We start from the raw sequence: 22100 nt of genomic DNA on the forward strand, positions 1-22100 counted from the left end.
CACCCCACAAATGCTATATACTGTTTTCCCAAGAACTGAAGCTGTGTAGCCCTCTATTATCAGAAACTTGGTCTGAGCAAGTTGTTCTTGTTGGTCTTCTAGGGGAGGGTCCTGTTGCACTGATTCTCGGGTGCCTTTGCAGTTGTGAAAATACACCTACCTCCTTTGACAGGGTGCTGGGCTCAGTGTAGTGCCTCTGGATTGCATTATGTGGCAATATTTTGTTTCCTAAAGACTTTCAGCACAGATGGGGGATGATAATGCTGGTGTCCCCTATTCCTCTACCATCTTAACTCCTCCCCCCATTAGATCTTGCTGAATAGTCCTTATTGAGATATAGTGCCCTTCTTCATCTCTTGTTACATTCTATGGTTTAAAATCAAGTTTGACATAAGCATGGCTACTCTGGGTTTCTTTGTTTGTTTGTTTGTTATATGTATTCTATCTTGTATTCTTTTTTTATTTTATTTTATTTTTTCAGTGTTCCAAGATTCGTATGGTCCATATATACAAAGGAATATTATGCAGCCATCAGAAAGGATGAATACCCTGGCTTTCTTTTGATGTCCATTTATATGACAAATGTTTCTCCATCCCCTCACCTTCAATCTGCAAAAGTCTTTGGGTCTCAAATGAGTCTCTCATAGGCAGCATCTAGATGGGTCTTCGTTTTTTTGTTGTTGTCGTTTTTTTAAAGATTTTATTTATTTATCTGACAGACATTTAGTAATTATGTGCTCATAAGGCACATGATAGAAGGTCAGGGGAAAGGGAAAAAGGGGTGCTGGCCAAGAAGACTGAATCAGTAATTTAACTCTTAGGGTCAAGTCACTAGTGAGTAGCAGTAAAAAGATAAACTTTATTCTACTCCTGACAAGTAATTACAAATTCTGAATTACTGTTATTCAAATAGTACTGTCAACATTAATGGCTTTGCTGCTTACATATTAGAAAAATTCCTAAGGACACATTTATATATGCTTTAAATATACAGTCTAAAGAAAACAAATTTGAATCCTAGAGAGATTTTTAAATTTGAAGGTTTAAATATGTCATCTTAATTTTGCTGCAGTATTTTTATTCTACCATAAATATACATATGTATGTATGTGTATATATATGTATAAATGTGTCCTTAACCCAAAGTCCATCTCCTGATACTCAGAATGAATCAGTTTCTTTGGAACAAATACTTGTGTCATTATGTAAATAATTCCACCTGTAAAACAAGAATAATAATAGTATATACCTCACAAAATAGATTATGTGAGGAGCACCTGGGTGGCTCAGTTGGTTAAGCATCTGTTTTCGGCTCAGGTCATGATCTCAGGGTCCTGGGATTGAGCCCTGCGTAGGGGTCCTTGCTCAGCAGGAAGCTTGCTTCTCCCTCTCCCTCTGCATGTTGCTCCCCTGCTTGTGCTCCATTAAATTAACACAAAATAAGTTATGTTAATTTAATGAGTTACTATAAAGTGCTCAGAATAGTGATGGATAAATGGTAAACACTCAACAAAAGCCAGACATTATTAGTACAATTATGGATTTGGGGCAGAATGACTTCTAAATTCTTACTTACTCATTCTAAAAGTAACATATTACTAGAACAATAATTGAAAATATAAATTAGTCCATGTACTTATTATGCATTTAACAGTGATTTTTAGATAAAAAACAAAGCGGCAAGTTAAACCAAAAATGAGCAATGAATTAACTTCCACAAACAGAATAAGGTTTAGAAGAAATTTCTTTAAATATACTGAAATAAAAATTTATTCAAAAGCAATAAAATAACAGCTTCTATGAAGTATGGGCTACATGTAATAAACACAGTACCAAAAATCTCATTTTTCACCACATCAACATCTTCATTTAATTACAAATTTTCTCCCTGGAATAATAATAAAAAAAAGATTAGCTTTTGAAATATTAATTTAGCATTAATGTCCACTATAATAATCAGGAGCATAACTTGAAGCAAGAGTGGGAAGTATTTACTCAATTAAGAAATATGAATCGGAAAAAGTCAATAATGGACCACATGGAATATAAAAAGCAAGTAATTCTGGTTGGGGGGCATTGGGAGAGAGTGCAAAGTCAAACTAAATTGATATAAAAAACAAAAACAGAAGACATAAATATTTAGACAGTGATGTCACACTATGGTTTGAGGGCACAGTAAGGAAGATAGATGAAGGGCTACCTGAAAATAATCAGTGAAAAAGAAAAATAAGAGCAGGAAGGGGATGACAAGGAAGAACCATGTACACAAAGAAACAGCACAACATAGAGAAGTAGAGGAAATATAGGATAAAGGCCCAGGAGATTTTTCTTTTTTAAGAGGGAGAGAAAGAGAACAGGGGGAGGTGTAGAGGGAAGGGCGGGGGAAGAGAATCTCAAGCAGGCTCCGTGTCCTGCACAGAGCCTGACGCAGGGCCTGATTTCACAATCCTAAGATCGTGACTGAGCTGAAATCAAGAGTTGGACGTTCAACTCATGGAGCCACCCAGGTGCCCTGGGTCCAGGAGATTCTAAAAATACAGGTCAGGGGGCGCCTGGGTGGCTCAGTGGGTTAAAGTCTCTGCCTTCAGCTCAGGTCATGATCCCAGGGTCCTAGGATCGAGCCCCACATCGGGCTCTCTGCTCAGCCAGAGCCTGCTTCCTCCTCTCTCTCTGCCTGTCTCTCTGCCTACTTATGATCTCCGTCTGTCAAATAAATAAATAAAATCTTTAAAAAAAATACAGGTCAGATACTTTTTCATACTTAAGTCAGGGATTTGAAAATGTTACCATGTCCTTAGGTATTAACGCATAGTCTTTATTTGCCTTGTTTCTTTCCAGCTCTGTTTTCAGTAGCTGACTTTCTCAGTTCTTATTTTTCATCTTATTGCATGGCATATGGACCACATTTGTTAACTATTTCTCCTTTTTGGAAATAAGATGGATACAAATAATACTTCTTGTAACTTCCTAATAAACTGTGAATTAGCTAATCAATCAATATTTACAGCACAGTATTCCACCATTGAAATCTAAAACCGGAGTTTTTAACTTGATATCTCTGAACTCCTTTGATAATGTGTTCAAAATTTTGTGCATGTATAATTTTTTGTGACTTCTGAAGCTTTTGTCAGTGACTTTATTGTTAATGGAACTGGCAACATAGTTAACCGTTAGGAAAATCATTTGGGCTACAACACAAATAAAAGAGCTAACACTTATTAAGCGCTTCTCACACAGAATTTCTAGTTTTTTTTCTGCTGTATCAGTGGACTTTAAAACTGCACACTTTGTGGGGGCACATGGGTGGCTCAGTGGCTTAAGTGTCTGCCTACAGCTCAGGTCATCATCTCAGGGGCCTGGGATTGAGTCCCACGTTGGGCTCTCTACTCAGCAGGCAGTCTGCTTCTCCCTCTGCCCTCCCTTCCCACCCCCATTCTCTCTCTCTCTCTCTTTCTCTCTCAGATAAATAAAATCTTTAAAAAATGTATAAAACTGCACACTCTGGAGCAGGGCTGGATTAAGCCCAACAATGATGCCCCTCACCTGACCATTGCTTAAAATAAGGAGCTTAAGGGTTTTTTTTTTTTTTTTTTTAACATTCTGTTTATTTATTTGACAGAGATCACAAGCAGGCAGAGAGGCAGGCAGAGAGAGAGAGGGAAGCAGGCTCCCTGCTGAGCAGAGAGCCTGATGCGGGGCTCTATCCCAGGACCCTGAGATCATGACCTGAGCCGAAGGCAGAGGCTTAACCCACTGAACCACCCCGGAGCCCCAGGAGCTTAAGGGTTCTTAACACAGATCAGTGCATGATTTAAATGCCAGCTTGTTTTGCTCTCTAGAGAAGTGAAACTCACACCATAAATTAGAAACCAATGTAGTATCTTGAGGACACCTTCAAATCAAACTTAAACCCGAGTCACTCACTATACCAAAGAAAAAGATACATTAAAGAGTGCACATTAAATTGCAACAAGGCAGATAAAGACAATTACAAAACAATCTACTACACTTAAGTGTGGTGGTGAAAGGGTTAAGAGCATTATAGCTAGAGTAAAAACTGGTGCTCCCCTTCCCTTGATGCCCTAAACTCAAGCTTATTTTCCTTAAAGGTTAATTCAGGGCTGTTCTGGAGTCTGCATAAGCAGACATGTAAAGAGGTGAACAGGTTAAGTAACTGGATAAAGGTCAGACACAATCCACCTTCAATCAGATAAAGTATCTTTGTATCTGATTGACATATTTGGGTGGTTTCTTCATGACATCTCATTTAGATAATACTTTCCTTGGCTTAAAAAAGTTTAACATTTCTGCTTTTAAATCAGAGACCAATGTAATATCATTCATGTGGGTGGAATGTGCTAAGGACCAGACATGGCCTATAGATCAAGGTTCTACAACCCAATTTTATATGTCTTTTTTTTTTACATTTATTAATGCAATGTACATATAAATGACCATGAAGCTAGTTAGACAGTAAGATTATAGGAAGTCAAAGTTTCTTTCAATGGTAGCAGTCTTGCTCTGAATTTTCTCACCTTCCATTAAAGACAAAACACACCCCTAACCTATTAGGACTAGTGGGGAAGGAGCCCCTACAGAGAAAGTATTAAGAAGATGTCTTCAGTCACCTTTCCCTTAAGATTAAGGTTTAATACACAAGTAATGACCACCCAAAAGTTGAATAAAACCCACAGATGAACATTTTCAAGCATCAGTCCCAGCATGGGTCCCCAAATTGTAGTGAATGGAGTTCTGAGCAAACCAAAGAACCAGTTCCTTCTATCAAAGATGAAACTAAGCCAACACAGGTAATGCAGTCGAGAGTCATGAGCTATGAGGCCCAGGTGAGATTAATGTTGAGTAGTGACTGTGGTTTATAAAATTAAAACTCAGAATATGACTAGCAATAAACAAAACTATATGTGAACAGAATTTAACTTTGGCTGGATTTTCTAAAAAAAAACTGGAGATAATATTTTGCATATTTTAATGTGGCTCTGGGCTTCCATTATAACAGAATAGGTAATAGTGCCTACTACAATAGAAGAACCATTTGGTAACTATTAAGGTAATAAGAGTACCAATCAATAAAGATTAAATGAGTCAATTTATGTAAAGCATTTATTTTATTTATTTTTAAAGATTTTATTCATTTATTAGAGAGAGAGAGAGAGAGCGTACAAGTGGGGAGAGGGGCAGAGGGAGAGGGAGAAGCAGACTTGAACGGGGAGTCCAGTGCAGGGCTGGATCCCAGGACTCTAAGATCAGGAGCTGAGCGAAGTCAGACACCCAAGTGAGCCACCCAGGTGCCCCTATGGAAAGCACTTTAAAAAAGTGGCTGGTGGGCGCCTGGGTGGCTCAGTGGGTTAAAGCCTCTGCCTTTGGCTCAGGTCATGGTCTTGGGGTCCTGGGATTGAGCCCTGCATGGGCCTCTCTGCTCCACAGGGAGTCCGCGCGCCCCACGCCCACCCCCGGCCTGCCTCTCTGCTTACTTCTGATCTCTGCCTGTGAGATAAATAAATAAAATCTTAAAAAAATAAAATAGTGGCTGGTAATAAAATCTTTAAAATAGTGGCTGGCATTAGTAAATGTGATGTATTTTCATGATTACAATATATCACTTTACTAATCAAGTTAATCCTATATAAAGTAAGTTCTATTTACCAGAAATAGACTGTCGCACATCTGGGACTCTAAGACCATTGGAATAGAGCAGAAGTTCTCAAAGAAAGCAGTAACTCCCCTCCTGGGGAACATTCTGAAAATTTGGTGGTAGTTCTTTTTGGTTGTCACTACACTGGGGAGAGCCTGTTGCTGGTATATAACAGAGGACAAAAGATGCCAGATATATTTGCAGGTCCATTTCATCCAACAGAACTATCTGTCTGGCAATCCTACTAGACTTCCCTAGTCCTTTTATATTTTCTCATTTTCCAAGATAATTTTTACATACCTTTCCTGTTCTTAATCCTCTAGAATCTTACCCTGCCACAGTTCCTAACATTACTAAGAAAACCTTCACTAAGAAAATAAAGGCATTCAATAAAGAAATTGCTCCCTTCTCACCAAATCTTCTACTCCATGTGTTTCTGTATCCATATATTGCACTTTCCTTCCCACTACATTACATAAACTGTCTCTTCTTTTATCAAAGGCCAGTTCTACTACTCTGCTGGATTCTTTTAGCCTACCTTAAGAACTTTGTACCTTTTTTTTTTTTTTTTAGGATTTAATTTATTTATTTATTTGACAGAGAGAGACAGAGATTACAAGGAGCAGAGAGGCAGAGAGAGGGAGGGGGAAGCAGGCTCCCTGCTGAGCAGAGAGCCGGATGTAGGGCTCAATCTCAGGACCCTGGGATCATGACCGGAGCCGAAGGCAGACGCTTAACCAACTGAGCCACCCAGGCGTCCCATCTTTGTACCTTCTATTCTCTGTCTTGAATTATCAGTTTCCCTGTCTACCAGATCACTCTCACCAATCAAATGCTGTTTTATCTCTTATTCTAAACAAAACAAAACAAAACTCTCCCTTGACATTCCATCTCCCTCATTTCTTTACATCAAAAGAGTTGCCCGTTTTTGGTGTTTCCTTTTCTTTTCCTCCTATTCTCTGCTGATCACACTCTAACCAGGCTTTATCCTGTTACCCTAAAGTCTTTCTCATAAATGTCACCAACAGCTTGCACAATACCAAATATATCAATTATTAATCCTCACTTTATTTAGCAACATTTAATCTTTTCTGAAACATGTGCTACATTACATTTTCCTTATTTTTTCTATGTCTATGTTTAAATCTCAGCTTTATTGGATCCTCAACTTCTTGAATGCTAAAAATAATTCAGCCTTACTAACGTAGGCTTAATTTGGGAGCTGCTTTTTCTACCTCCACTAATTCCCTGGACTTAATCCAGCATTATGCCTTTAACAACCATTATATGCTGATACCTGAATTTATAACTTCAGCCTCATTAACCCAGTCATTTGTTTGTCATCTACACTTGGACATCTAATAGAAATCTCAAATTTAATATATCTAAAGTCAACCTTTTGAACTCTCCATGCTTCCAAATCTGCTCATCTCCTAGTATCCCCAACTGAGTGAAAGCTTAGTTACTCTTGCCAAAATCTCTGGAGTCTTCCTTAACTACTGTTTCACTCAAGATCTACATTAAATCCTGTTGGCTCTTTCTTCAAAATGCTCCCAAGAAGCAGAGAAGAGTTGTGTCATTATAAGAAAAAACTGAATTGCTTGGTATGTACCATAGATTGAGGTGTGCAGCTGTGGTTGCCCGCCATTTCAAGATAAATGAATCCAGTGTAAGGACCATTGTAAAAAAAGAAAGGGAAATTTGTGAAGCCATCACTACAGATCGGCAGGCAGGTATGAAAACCTTGCACTTTTTAATCTTGTGTTGAAAATGCAACTTTTAAGAGAGTAAAAGAATGCTGTAAGAAAGGCATGCCTTTAAGACTCTAATACAATTCAAGAAAAAGCAAAGTCATTGTATGGTAACTTAGAGCAAATGAAAGGTGAAGGGGTCTAAAGCTCCAGAATTTAATGCCAACAGAGGATGGTTTGATAATTTTAGAGATGGGTTTGGCCTAAAAAATGTCAATGTAGCCAAGCAGCAGCAGCAGACAGTTCTGGAACACCATTAAAATCACTGAGCAAATGGTGGAAGATGGATTGGTATCGTATAAAAACGTTTTTAAAGAAAAGCAAAAGAAAAAAAAAATCACATAAATAGTGATGTATTTCCATAAAGCTACACCAAAAGTACCTGCCTCTCCTGTCTCCCCTTCCACCTCCTACGCCTTCTGCCTCTGCCACCCTTCAGACAGCAAAAGCATCCCCTCCTCTTTCTCAGCTTACTCAGTGAGAAGACAAAGATGAAGACTTTTATGATAATCCACTTTCATTTAAAAAATAATCATGCTGCACAGTTAATTACCTTACCTTTAGCATGTGTGTTTTCATGTGAAAATCTAGTAATGTATGACGAGAACTGTGAGACATTTCTGTGTCATCATCACCTAAGTACTGATCGTATAGAACATCATGTGCAAGATTTGTATGGAAGTGGACGGACTATCCTTACATAGATCAAAGGTGAGTAATAGGTAATATAAAACTCATAATGTTTTTTTCTTACCATTTCATAACTTCGCTTTCAAAGAATAACACCATACAGTGTGCCCTTCTCTCTATTAAATGAAGAAGGTGCACAACAGCCCATCATCACAAGTAAGTGATTTTTAAGAAAATAAACTGTTTCCAGTGCTATATTATAACTATGACTAGAATATTGTTTGCCATAAAAACTTTATGATTCATCCATTAGTGTATAGGCTAAGCTACCATAAAGCGTTCATATAGCTACTGCTTCCTTTTCAATGCATGAATTATTATACCTATAAATAAATATGAATTTATTTTTTATATTACCTTTTCATTTTTGATATCTAGTGTTAGTTATGCATATAACATCTACCGTGTTTTGTATAAGACAGTATTGATGTATGTACTGACAAAATGTAAACAGATGATTTATAAACTTACAGTATCAATAATATCTGGTACTGTAAATGTACTTTCTCATATGATTTTCTTAACATTTTCTTTTCTCTAGCTTCCTTTATTATAAGAATATAGTATATAATACATATAACATACAAACCATGTGTTAAATTGACTGCTTAGCTTCCCAGTAAGGCTTTCAGTTAACAGGCTATTACTAGTTAAGTTTTGGGAAAATCACTGAATGATGTGATTAACATAACATAATAAAAAAATAAAAAAAGTTATATATGGATTTTCAGCTGCACTGGGGTAGGAGAGGGAGGCAGGGGGTCAGTGCTCCTAACCCCCACATTATTCAAGGGTCAACTTTATTCTAGAGTTCAAAATACTTTCCTAAAAGGAGGCAGACTTAGTTCTTTAATCAAATATAGATTATATTTAATCAAATGTATAGGCTGTTTTAATCAAAGTTAATTTTCAAGGCTAAATTTTCTTTTTTAAGATTTTATTTATTTATTTGACAGACAGAGATCACAAGTAGGCAGACAGGCAGGCAGAGAGAGAGGGGGAAGCGGGTTCCCCACTGAGCAGAGTCAAGGTTAAATTTTCAAACCTACTTACAATGGAATTTTTTTGAACTTTCAATATTTGCATATCACTTAATAGCATGCTTCATTGAAATACATGGATTTTCCTACAAATAATAAAATGATATTCACTGGAGACAAATTATTATAACTTCAAGTGTATGACATTACATACCTGAGGTAAACCAGCACCTGTTTGCATAGAAGACTTTTTTAATAGTCTCACTTCCTTGTTTATGTATCTTAGCATTCCACTGAGAGTACTGAAGTCATTACTCTCAGAACTATCATCTTCTGGGTCATACGTGAGAGGTTTAAATGAGTCTGACTGAGTATAAGTCAGATCCTTCTGGCTTCCTTCTAATGTTGCAGGCTGTTCGAACTGCATTTTTTTTAAGTCCTGTAGTAATTCTTCAGAAAGATCTTCATCACTACGTGTCTTGAAACTAAGGTCGCTGGCACTAATAGAGCGACGTAGCTTTCTACACTTGAAAAAAGCTGTGTGAGCATGTTTAGCAAGTTTTGGATCTTGAACGTCCGGCATAATTTCTGCTGCAGATGTAAGCAGGGCTGGTAGAAACTTGAGGTCTTCTGCCCTTTCACGTCCAGAAATTTTGGCTTGTAATCTGGTTAATTCTGATTCCTATAGAAAAATGGGCACATAGTAGGTGTTTAGTACATTTTTGTTAAATGAAAAAGTTACTGAGATGTCTTCTGGGAGTACATGATTTTCTAAGTCAACCTTCTGCCCAGAACACATATTCCTTTTATAACAACCCATGAGACTTTTCCAAGCTCTGTTTAAACCCTTCATTTTGAGATAATTACATGTGTTCACTTGAAATATGTTAAAACTATGCTAAGGAATTCCATGAAAACTCGATTTTCCTTATACCAATGTTTTTCGATTTTAAGTGCTAATGATAATAGTATCAATTTCTATTTAAGACTGAAATCATACATCTAAAAATTTCTCTTCAAAAGTGTAATGGTACACTATATTTTGCTAATGTAACATATATATATGTGTATATATATATATGCATACAAAAAACTACTCCCTTTAAAATTTCTAATAGGAAATAAGTTTGTTAACTATTGTGCTTCACATGTCTTCATTATAAGAAAGCTTCATTATACCAGAAATTTTTCAAAGGAAAACCTTGCAATTAGCAATAATCGCGCCTCGGATAAACCTCTTTGGCTATGATACTGACACTGCGCAAAGCTCAAAGAAAAACCTTTCAAAAAGTGATTTAGTAAGGATTGATTTATGAAATATTAAACTTTTCATTTCTTTTTTTTTTTTTTACATTTTATTTATTTGACAGAGAGAGAGATCACAAGAAGGCAGAGAAGCAGGCAGAAGGTGGGGGGAAGCAGGCTCCCTGCTGAGCAGAGAGCCTGATGTGGGGCTTGATTCCAGGACCCTGAGATCATGATCTGAGCCCGAAGGCAGAGGCCCAACCCACTGAGCCACCCAGGTGCCCCTAAACCTTTCATTTCTACTATTTTTCCATGTCCTTCATTTGGGTCCTCTGACCCAACTTTAGAATCCTAAGAATGAGATTGCATATACTGAGAAACCATAAAGCCTAAAAAAATGAAGAGGAGACATAAGTTAAATAATGTTTAGTAGTCTTCTGTTCAAATACATTTTCTGTTTTTTATAGGTATCCATAAAATGTATATTTCTAAATTGGTCACTTTTAATCCGATAGTATCTATTCTTTTTTTTTTTTTAAGATTTTATTTATTTGACAGAGAGAGATCACAAGTGGGCAGAGAGGCAGGCAGAGAGAGAGGAGGAAGCAGGCTCCCTGCGGAGCAGAGAGCCCGATGCGGGGCTCGTTCCCAGGACTCTGAGATCATGACCTGAGCCGAAGGCAGCGGCTTAATCCACTGAGCCACCCAGGCGCCCCCGATAGTATCTATTCTTTCTAAAAATACTGTGCTTACTAAAACTGTCATAGCCATAGAATACATTACAAAATGAAAGGTTTTTTTTTTTGTTTTTAAAGATTTATTTATTTGACAGAGAGAAATCACAAGAGAGGCAGGCAGAGAGAGAGGAAGGGAAGCAGGCTCTCCGCTGAGCAGAGAGCCCGATGTGGGACTCGATCCCAGGACCCCGAGATCATGACCTGAGCTGAAGGCAGCGGCTTAACCCACTGAGCCACCCAGGCGCCCCACAAAATGAAATTTTAACATGCTTATTTCAGTACTACTTTCTCTAGGTAAACATTATTTACAAGTGGCTAGAGTGCCAACTTTTGTAGTAAATCTTGTATTTACATTCTGATAATCACAATTAATCACCTGTTCCTGTCTCATTAACATCTGTTTTTTAGAGTTTCAGCTTTTTTTTTTTTTTTTTTGGTATGGAATATATTCCCGTTTCTCCATTTTTCTCAATTCTGTGTTGGTTTCAGCCACCTTTCCCAGTCTTGACAGAGTGGTATTGTGTAGGAGATATGCCTTGATTGACCATCCAGTTCTGAATTCCTTATTGTTTTTCAAATCTTTGTGATTGTTCAGCCTTCTTTGTTCTAGGTGGTTCCTGGTAGTTGAGGGTGTGCCACGATTTGTCAGTATTCCAAAGAGGATGATTATGTCAGTCAGCACCTTGATGCAGACTGTCTAAAGGCTAGACCCTTGGGTAATAGCCAGGAAAGGGTGTAGTTGGGATCCTTACAGGGAGAAACTGAGAGATGGGCTTTATTATTTGTTCCCTCAGCACTGGGCTTATGTTTGTAGGCATGAGGGTGTGCTCCTCTGCCTACCAAGAACTGCTTTGTTTGCCATAGTCCTGCTGGACATATGAATGCAAACCCTGTTGGCTACAGAGTCATGTAGTCCAGAGACCAGTCCCTTGGGCAACAGCTTCAAAAGCTTGAGTGCTAGAGGAGTACAAGCTCCTTTCAAGAAGATACTGGAAAAAAAATTTTTTTTTTTGATACTGGAAATTTGAAGCAGACTCAAGGAAAAAAGGTGGAGGAGGTATCTGGTGCTCTGGAGGATCATAATCTCCTAGACATGTGCTAAATTAGAAAACTGACCCTCTGAGTGCCTGCTTCTCCCTCTGCCTCCCCCCCCACACCCCACAAATAAATAAAATCTTAAAAACAAAAACAAACATATTCACTAGACTTAAGAGTGGAGGACCTCAGTGATACCCTCAATAGAGACAGAATACATTAAAAAGAATCAGTCAGAGATGAAGAACTGAATAACTGAAATTAAAAATATATTAAAGGGAATAAATAGTAGACCAAAGGAAACAGAACAGATCAGGGACCTGCAGGACAAAGGAATGGAAAACAAGCTTAACAGGGAGAGAAAAAAGAACAATAAAAAAAACATCGATTAAGGAAACTCAACAACACCATCAAGAGTAGTAACAGTCACATTATAGGGATCCCAGGAAGAGAGAAGAGGGGACAGAAAATGTATTTAAAGAAGTAACGACTTAAAACTTCCTAAATCTGGGGATGCCTGGGTGGCTCAGTTGGTTGGATGACTGCCTTCGGCTCAGGTCATGATCCCGGAGTCCCAGGATCGAGTCCCGCATCGGGCTCCCAGCTCCATGGGGAGTCTGCTTCTCTCTCTGATCTTCTCTTCACTCATGCTCTCTCTCACTGTCTCTCTCAAATAAATAAATAAAATCTTAAAAAAAAAAACCACAAAACTTCCTAAATCTGGGGAAGGAAACAGATACCTAGATCCAGGAGGCACACAGACCCCCCCCCCAAAAAAATCAACCCCCATTGGTCCAAACCAAGACAATAGTAATTAAAATGGCAAAAAGTAGTGCTAAAGAGAGAATTTTTAAAAGCAGCAAAAGAAAATAGGTACATACAAGGGACCCTATAAGGCTATTAGCTGATTTTTCAGCAGAAACTTTGCAGGGCAAAAGATAATAGCATGATATATTCAAAGTACTGAAAGAAAAAAACATACAATCAAGAAATAGAAAATTTTCATTTTATCTTTTTCAAATTCAATTAGCCAACGTATAGTACCTCATTAGTTTTTGATAAAATGTTCAACGATTCATTAGTTGTGTTTTTTTTAAATATTTTATTTATTTATTTGACAGAGAGGTCACAAGTAGGCAGAGAGGCAGGCAGAGAGAGAGGGAGAAACAGGCTCCCCACTGAACAGAGAGCCCGATGCGGGGCTCGATCCCAGGACCCTGAGATCATGACCTGAGCTGAAGGCAGAGGCTTAAACCACTGAGCCACACGGCGCCCCCATTAGTTGTGTTTTAATACCCTATGCTCATCACATCATGTGCCCTCCTTAATGCCCATCATCCAGTTACCCCATTCCCCTATCCACCTCCCTATCTGTAACCCTCAGTTTGCATACTGAAGTCAAGAGTCTTATGGTTTGTCTCCCTCTCTGATTTCTTCCCATCCAGTAATAGAAAATTTGAACATGCTAATTACCAACAATCAAATTGATTCAGTAATCAAATAACTCCCAAGAAACAATAGTCCAGGACCAGATCGGTGAATTCTACCAAACATTTAAAAGAGAGTTAATACCTATTCTCAAACTATTCCAAGAGATACGAGAGGAAGGAAAACTTCCAAACTCTTTCTATGAGACCAGCATTACCTTGATACCAAAGTCAAAGACACTATAAAATAAAGAAGTACAGGCCAGTATCAGTGATGAACACAGATGCACTCATATGTGGAATTTAAGAAACAGTGCAGAGAATTATAGAGGAAGGGAGGGAAAACTGAATAGGAAGTTATCAGAGAGGGAGAAAATCCATGAGAGGCTCTTAACTATAGGAAACAAACAGAGGGTTGCTGGAGGGGAGGTGGACAGGGGCTGGGGTAATTGATGGGCATTAAGGAGGGCATGTGATGTGATAAGCACTGTGTGTTAAATGCAACTGATGAATTACTGAACTCTACGTATGAAACTAATGATGTACTATATGTTGGCTAATTGAATTTAAAAAAATTCTCAATAAAATATTAGCAAATTGAATCTAACAATCCATTAAAAAAATCATTCACCACAATCAAGTGGGATTCATTCTGGGGATGCAAATGTGGTTTGCTATTCATAAATCAGTCAGTGTGATACATCACATCAACACTAGAAAGGATAAGAACCATATGATCATTTCATTAGACACAGAGAAAGCATTGACAAAGTACAACATCCACTCATGATAGAAACTCTCAACAAACTTTTAGAGGGAACATACCTCAACATAATAAAGGCCATATGTCAAAAACCTATAGCTAACATCATACTCAATGGGGAAAAACTCAGAGCTTTTCCCTTAAGACCAGGAATAAGACGAGAATGTCCACTCTCACTACTTTTATTCAACACAGTATTAGAAGTCCTAGCCACAGTAATCAGACAAGGAATAAAATGTATCCAAATTAAGAAGAAAAATAATCACTATTTGTAGATGACATGATACTATATATAGAACTCTAAAGACTCCATCAAAAAACTACTAGAATTGATAAATGAATTCAGTAACGTTGTACAATACAAAAATCAATATTCAGAAATCCATTGCATTTCCATATACTACTAATGAAGTAGCAGAAAGAGAAATTAAGAAGAAATTAACAGTACCATTTACAATTGTACCAAAAATAATAAAATACCTAGGAATACACTTAACCAAGGAGGTAAAAGACCTATACTCTGAAAACTATAAACACTGATGAAAGAAATTGAAAATTACACAAAGAAATGGAAAGATATTCCATGCTCATGGATTGGAAGAACAAATATTGTAAAAATATCCACACTACCCAAAGACATCCACAGATTTTATGCAATTCCTATCAAAATACCAACAGCATTTTTCACTGAACTATAACAAATAATCCTAAAATTTGTAAGGAACCATGAAAGACCCTGAATAGCCAAAGAAATCTTGAAAAAGAAGAACAAAACTGGAGGTATCATAATCCCATATTTCAAGATGTCCTACAAAGCTGTAGTAATCAAAAGAGTATGGTACTGGCACAAAAACAGACTCATAGATCCAGAGAACAGAACAGAGGCCCAGAAATATACCCACAATTATATGGTCAATTAATCTTTGACAAAGGAGGAAAGAATATGCAATGGGAAAAAGATCATCTCTTCAATAAATGTTGTTGGGAAAATTGGATAGCTGCATGCAAAATAATGAATTTGGGTTACTTTTTACACCATACACAAATATAAACTCAAAATGAATTAAAGACCTAAATATGAGACCTGAAACTATAAAAACCTTAGAGCAGAGCACAGGCAGTAATTTCTTTGACATCAGTTGTAGCAACATTTTTCTAAAATATGCCTTCTAAGGTAAGGGGAACAAAAGAAAAAATAAACTATTGGGGCTTCATCAAAATAAAAAGCTTCTGACGGGTGCATGGGTGGCTCAGTCAGTTAAGTAACTGCCTTCAGTTCAGGTCATGATCCCAGAGGGTCCTGGGATGGAGGCCCGTGTCCCTCCTGAGAGGAAGCCTGCTTCTCCCTCTCTCTCTTCCCTTTCCCCTGACTCGAGCTTGGTCTCTCTTTCACTCTGTCTCTCTCTCTCTCAAGTAAATAAAATCTTAAAAAAAAAAAAAAAGCTTCTGCATGGCAAAGTAAATAATCAACAAAACTAATGGAATGGGAGAAGATACTTATGAATGACATATCTGACAAAGGGTTAGTATCCAAAATATATAAAGAACTTATACAACTCAACTTCAAAAAACCAAATAATCCAATTTAAAAATGGGAGGAAGACATGAACAGACATTTCTCCAAGTACGACATATAGATGGCCAACAGACAAAATGAAAGATGCTCAATGGAAGTAATCCTTAGGGAAATGCAAATCAAAACCACAATGAGATCATCTCACACTTGTGTAAATGGCTAAAAATCAACAACTCAAGAAACACAAAGTGTTGGCAAAGATGTGGAGAAAAAGGAACTCTCTTGCATTGTTGGTAGGAATGAAAACTGGTGCAGCCACTGTGGAAACCAGTATGGAGGTTCCTCAAAAAACTAAAAATAGGACGCCTGGGTAGCACAGTTGGTTAAGCAACTGCCTTCGGCTCTGGTCATGATCCCAAAGTTCAGGGATCGAGTCCCACATCAGGTTCCCTGCTCATCAGGGAGTCTGTTTCTGCCTCTGACCACTCCCCTCTCATGCATTCTCTCTCTCTCTCTCAAATAAATAAATTAAAAAAAACCAACTAAAAATAGAGTTACTATATGACCCATAAACTGCACTACTGGGCATTTATCCCCAAAATACAAAAACACTAATTAAAAGGGATACATGCACCCTGATGTTTATTGCAGCATTATTTACAAGAACCAAGATATGGAAGCAGCCTGTGTCCACTGAAAGATGACTGAATAAAGAAGATGTGGCATATACATACAATGGAATATTATTCACCCATTAAAAATTAAATCTTGCCATTTGCAATGACATAGATGGAGCTAGAGAGTATAATGCTAAGTGAATTAAGTCAGTAAGACAAAGACAAATACCCTATATGATTTCACTCATATGTGGAATTCAAGAAACATGTAAAACAAGCAAAGGAAAAAAAAAAGAGATAGATAAACCAACAAACAGACCCTTAACTACAGAGAACAAACTGATGTAGATAAACCAACAAAGAGACCCTTAACTACAGAGAACAAACTGATGGTTACCAGATGGGAGATGGGTAGGAGGATGGGGAAATAGGTGATGGGGATTAAGGAGACCACTTGTCATAATGAGCACGAGGTGATGTACAGAACTGCCTAATCACTATGTCATACACTGAAAACTAGAAAAACACTGTATGTTAGCTATACTGGAATTTATAACACCTACATTAGAAAACAAGAAAGATTGCAAATAACCTAACTTCACACTTTAAGGAACTAGAAAAAGAACAAACTAAGCCCAAAGTTAGGAGAAGGGGAAATAACAAAGATAAGAGCAGAAATAGAGACTAAAAAGACACCAGAGGGGCGCCTGGGTGGCTCAGTAGGTTAAAGCCTCTGCCTTCGGCTCAGGTCATGATCCCAGGGTCCTGGGATCGAGCCCCACATCGGGCTCTCTGCTCCATGGGGAGCCTGCTTCCTCCTCTCTCTGTGCCTGCCTCTCTGCCTAGTTGTGATTTCTCTCTGTCAAATAAATAAAATATAAAAAAAAAAAAGACAACAGAAAAGGTCAGTGAAATTGAGAAGAGGGCTTTTTTTTTTTTAATTAACATACAATGTATTATTTGTTTCAGGGGTACAGGTCTGTGAATTGTCAGTTTTACACAATTCACAGTGCTCACCATAGCACATATCCTCCCCAATGTCCATCACCCAGACACCCCTTCCCTCCCACTCCCTTCCACTCCAGAAACCCTCAGTATGTTTCCTGAGACCAAGAGTCTCTTAAGGTTTGTTTCCCACTCTGGTTTCATCTTGTTCCATTTTCCCCTCCCTTCCCCTATGATCTTCTGTCTTGTTTCTCAAATTCCTCAAATCAGTGAGATCATATGATAATTGTCCCTCTCTGATTGATTTACTTTGCTTAACCTAGTATCCTCTAGTTCCATCCACGTTGTTGCAAATGGCAAGATTTCAGGGTTTTTTGATGGCTGCATAATATTCTTTTAAAAAGATAAAATAAAGGGGCACCTGGGTGGCTCAGCGGGTTAAGCCTCTGCCTTCAGCTCGGGTCATGATCTCAGGGTTTTGGGATCGAGCCCCACGTTGGGCTCTCTGCTCAGCAGGAATCCTGCTTCCCCATCCCCGCCCCCCCCCCCCGCCTCTCTGCCTACTTGTGATCTCTCTGTCAAATAAATAAATAAAATCTTTAAAAAACCCCACAAATATTTAGCCAGATTGACCAAGGGGAAAAAGGGCCCAAATAAATAAAATCGGAAATGAAGGAGGAGACATTTCAACTGCTACCAAAGAAATACAAAGATCATTTCAGATTGATACGAAGACTTACATGCCAACAAACTGGACAATCTAGAAGAAACAGACAAATTCCTAGAAACACAAAATCTACTAAGACAATTATGAAAAAATAGAGTATCTGAACAAACCAATTTATAGTAAGGAAATTGGATCAGTAATCAAAAATTTCCAAAGAAACAAAAGTCCAGGACCAGATGACTTCATTACGAATTCTACCAAACTTTAAGGAAGAATTAATACCAGCCCTTCTCAAGCTTTTCCAAAAAAAACAGAAGAGAAGGAAACCCTTCCAAACTCATTTTAGGAGCCAGTCACCCTGATACCTAACTAGACAGGGAAACCTCAAGAAAAGTAGAGGCCAGTATCCTTGATGAAAATAGATGCAAAATTCCTCAACAAAACCGAAGAAAAGCTGAATTCAGTAATACATTAAAAGGGTAATACATAATGATCAAGCTGGATTAATTCCATAGATGTATAAGGATGGCTAGGTTTACTATCTGCAAAAAAATCAGCATGATACACCACATTAACAAAATAAAGGATAAAAATTTTATGATCATCTCAACAGATGCAGAAAAAACATTTGAAAAAATTCAACATCCTGTAAGACCAGAAACACTCTTGCCACTTTTATTCAACATAGTACTAGAAGTTCTACCCAGAGCAATTAGTCAAGAAAAAGAAATAAAAGGGGTGCCTGGGTTGCTCAGTGGGTTAAGCATCTGACTCTTGGTTTCGGCTTAGGTTATGACCTCAGGGTTGTGAGATAGAGCTCTGTGTCAGGCTCCGTGCTGGGCCTAAAGCCTGCTTAGGATTCTCTCTCTCCCCTTCCTTCTGCCCTTCCCACTCCCTTTTCTCTCCCTCTAGAAAAAAAGGAAGGAAGGAAGGAACGGGGGAGGAATAAAAAAAGGAAAGAAAAAAGAAAGAAGTATTCAAATTGGAAAGCTGCTGTATTTGCAGATAACGTATTATATATAGAAAACACTAAAAAAAAATCCATCAAAAATTTGTTACAATAAATGAATTCAGTAAAGTTGTAGAATACAAAATCACTGTATTACCCAAAACAATTCACAGATTCAGTTCAATCCCCATCCAAACTTCAGTGGCATTTTTCAAAGAAACAGAAAAATCCTAAAATCTGCATGGAACCAGAAAATACCTAAATATCTAAAGTAATCTTAAGAAAAAAGAAGAAAGCTGGAGGCATCACACTTCTTCATTTCAATCCATATTACAAAGCTATAGTAATAAAAAAGTATGGTAATGGTATAAAAATGGATACATGGATCAATGGAACAGAACAGAGAGTCCAGGAATAAGCCCATGCATATAAGGCAAATTAACTTATGACAAAGGAGCCAAGAGTACACAATGGGAAAAGGATAGTTTCTCTATAAGTTGTGCTGGGAAAACTGCACAGTCAGATGCAAAAAGAAAAACTGCATCACCATCTTACACCATACATAAAAATCAACTCCAAATGCATGAAACACTTAAAAGAAACCATAAATTTCCTAGAAGAAAAAGTATGGGTTAAGCTACTTAACATCAAGTTTGGCAATAATTTTTTGGATCTGACACAAAAGCAAGGGCAATGAAAGCAGATATAAATAAATGGGACTATATTCAACTAAAAAGCTCTTGCAACATAATGTAAACTATCAAAATGAAAAGGCAACTTACATAAAGGGAGAAAATATTTGCAAATCATATATCTGATAAAGGGTGAATATCTGAAATATATTAAGAATTCATACAACTCAAAACCCAAATACAATTAAAGTCGGCAGAGGAACTGAACAGATATTTTTCTGAAGAAGACATATAGACGGGCAACAGGTACATGAAAAGGTGCTCAACGTCACTCATCATCAGGGAAATGCAAATCAGAACCATAATGAGATACTACCTCATACCTGTGAGAATGGCTAGTATTAAAAAAAACAAACAAATCCAACAACCACCAAAAACCCAGAGATAACAAGTGTTGGTGTGGGTGTGGAGACAAGGGAACCTCTGTGCACTGTTGGTGGGAATGTAAATTGGGACAGCCACTGTGAAAAACAGTATGAAGGTTCTGGAAAAAATTAAAATTAGAACTACCATATGATGCTGCAATACCAGTTTTGGGTATATACACAAAGGGAATTAATACAGGATATCAAAAAGACATGTATTACCAAGTTCATTCATGACAGCATCACAGCCAAGTTAAGCAAACAACCAAAGTGTTCATCAACAGATGAATGGATAAAGATGTGGAATGTAGATACACACAGTGGAATATTATTCAGCCATGAGAAAGGACACCTTATTTATGACAACATGGATGGACCTTGAGGGCATTATGCTAAATTAAATAAAACAGAGAAAAACAGTTCATGGTATCACTTGTATGTGGAGTCTTAAAAAAAAAAAAAGAGAATCAAACTCAGAAACAGCAGATGATGATGGTGATGGGTATTAAACAGGGCATATATGCACGGAGCACTGGATGTTATACGTAAACAATGAATCATAGGGGTGCCTGGGTGGCTCAGTGGGTTAAAGCCTCTGCCTTCAGCTCAGGTCACGATCCGAGGGTTCTGGGATTGAGCCCCGCATCCGGCTCTCTGCTCAGCAGCGAGCCTGCTTCCTCCTCTCTCTCTGCCTGCTTCTCTGCCTACTTGTGATCTCTGTGTGTCAAATAAATAAATAAATAAATAAATAAATATCTTAAAACAACAACAACAACAACGAATCATTGAACACTACATCAAAAACTAATGGCGTACTATGTGGTGACATAACATAATAATGAAACAGCAGATAGAAAAGGGGCTGCTAGGCAGTGGTGGAAATAGTGAGAGGTTAGTGAAACAGTATAATCTTTTAACTAAAAGATGAATAAGGTCTGAGGATCTAATGTATAACATGGTGACTACAGTTGGTAATACAGGTATTATGTAACTGAAATTTGCTAAGAGAGCAGAAAAATTTTCTTACCAAAAAAATATATTTAAAACTTTTTATGTTTGAACTTACAAATTATTTCTCCTGGCGTAATATGATATACATCATACTCATAATTTCCACACCCAATATTTTCTAAATAAAATGCTTTTTATTCAAACTGGTTGACATTTGATCATATTTTCCTTTATAAACTATAAGGACAGGGAAAACAAGTCATAAATGTACTTGTATTTTACATACTTCTCTATGTTTACTTACTTTAATAAGTAATGCTTCATTTGTAGCTTCAATTACTTCATTCCTATCTTGGACTTGTTGATGCAAATTGCTTACGGTGTCCTGCGCTTCTTCTAATTCCAATTTTGCCTTCTCTAACTGTTCATTTAGTTGCTGAACAGAAGTCTTTTGAGAGTCAGCAGAAATCTTCCACTTCGCATGGTTCTCTTGATGTGACATCATCTACACAGCCCCAAAATTGAAAAAGAAAAGGAAAAAAATAGGAGGGAGTTGGTTTCAAAAATATTTGAATACTTTTCACTTCCATTTGTACTAAAGTAAATTCTGTTTATAGGTACAAACATCTGATTTCTCAACAAATAACTGATTAGAGGAAAAAAGGGAAGAAGAAACCTATGGTCTTAAATTTACCTAAGAACAGTTAGCCATATATGATGGGCTGTTTTTGTTTCTGATTTGAACCACTTTACCTATATAGACATTTTTGTGACAATTGGGAAAATGTGAACAAATGATGGGTATTTGATAATATTCACGAGTTATTGTCAATTTTCAGTTGTGATGATAGTATTGTGGTTGTTTTTAAAACAGCACCTATCTTTTAGAGTTACTGAAATGTTTACTGATGAAATAATGGTGTCTGAGATTTGCTTCAAATAGAGAGAAATATGTGGGGGAAGGGAAGTTAGTGAGGTTAAAGATGTGGTGATCATACTTCCCAGTTTGCTTGAGACTCACCAGGTTTTATGCCTGGCATCCTGGTGTAGTTAAGAACAGCATCCTTTTTCATTCTCAAAAGTATTCCACCCCCGTTTAAAGATTTTATTTATTTAT

The 22100-nt window shown here is 37.5% G+C and overlaps 1 protein-coding gene and 1 pseudogene across 9 annotated transcripts in view; both read right to left on the reverse strand.

The window, feature by feature from the left end:
* Positions 1–723: 723 nt before the first annotated feature.
* The window catches only part of CCDC18 (coiled-coil domain containing 18), a 106932-nt gene continuing 85555 nt past the window's right edge, over positions 724–22100 (reverse strand). For 8 of the 9 annotated variants that reach the window (XM_046009215.1, XM_046009247.1, XM_046009201.1 and 5 more), the window contains 2 exons: positions 21288–21488; positions 9065–9756 (listed from right to left, as the gene is read on the reverse strand). In XM_046009215.1, coding sequence (XP_045865171.1) covers positions 9259–9756; positions 21288–21488 — 699 coding nt within the window. In that variant the 3' untranslated portion in view covers positions 9065–9258. Of the gene's footprint in view, positions 1889–9064; positions 9757–21287; positions 21489–22100 lie in introns of those variants that run through there. The other variant, XM_046009222.1, reaches the window with a different exon arrangement.
* LOC123928013 lies at positions 10239–10343 on the reverse strand (annotated as a pseudogene).

Source organism: Meles meles, chromosome 1 (assembly GCF_922984935.1).
Source record: "Meles meles chromosome 1, mMelMel3.1 paternal haplotype, whole genome shotgun sequence".
In the NCBI taxonomy this organism is placed as follows: domain Eukaryota; kingdom Metazoa; phylum Chordata; class Mammalia; order Carnivora; family Mustelidae; genus Meles; species Meles meles.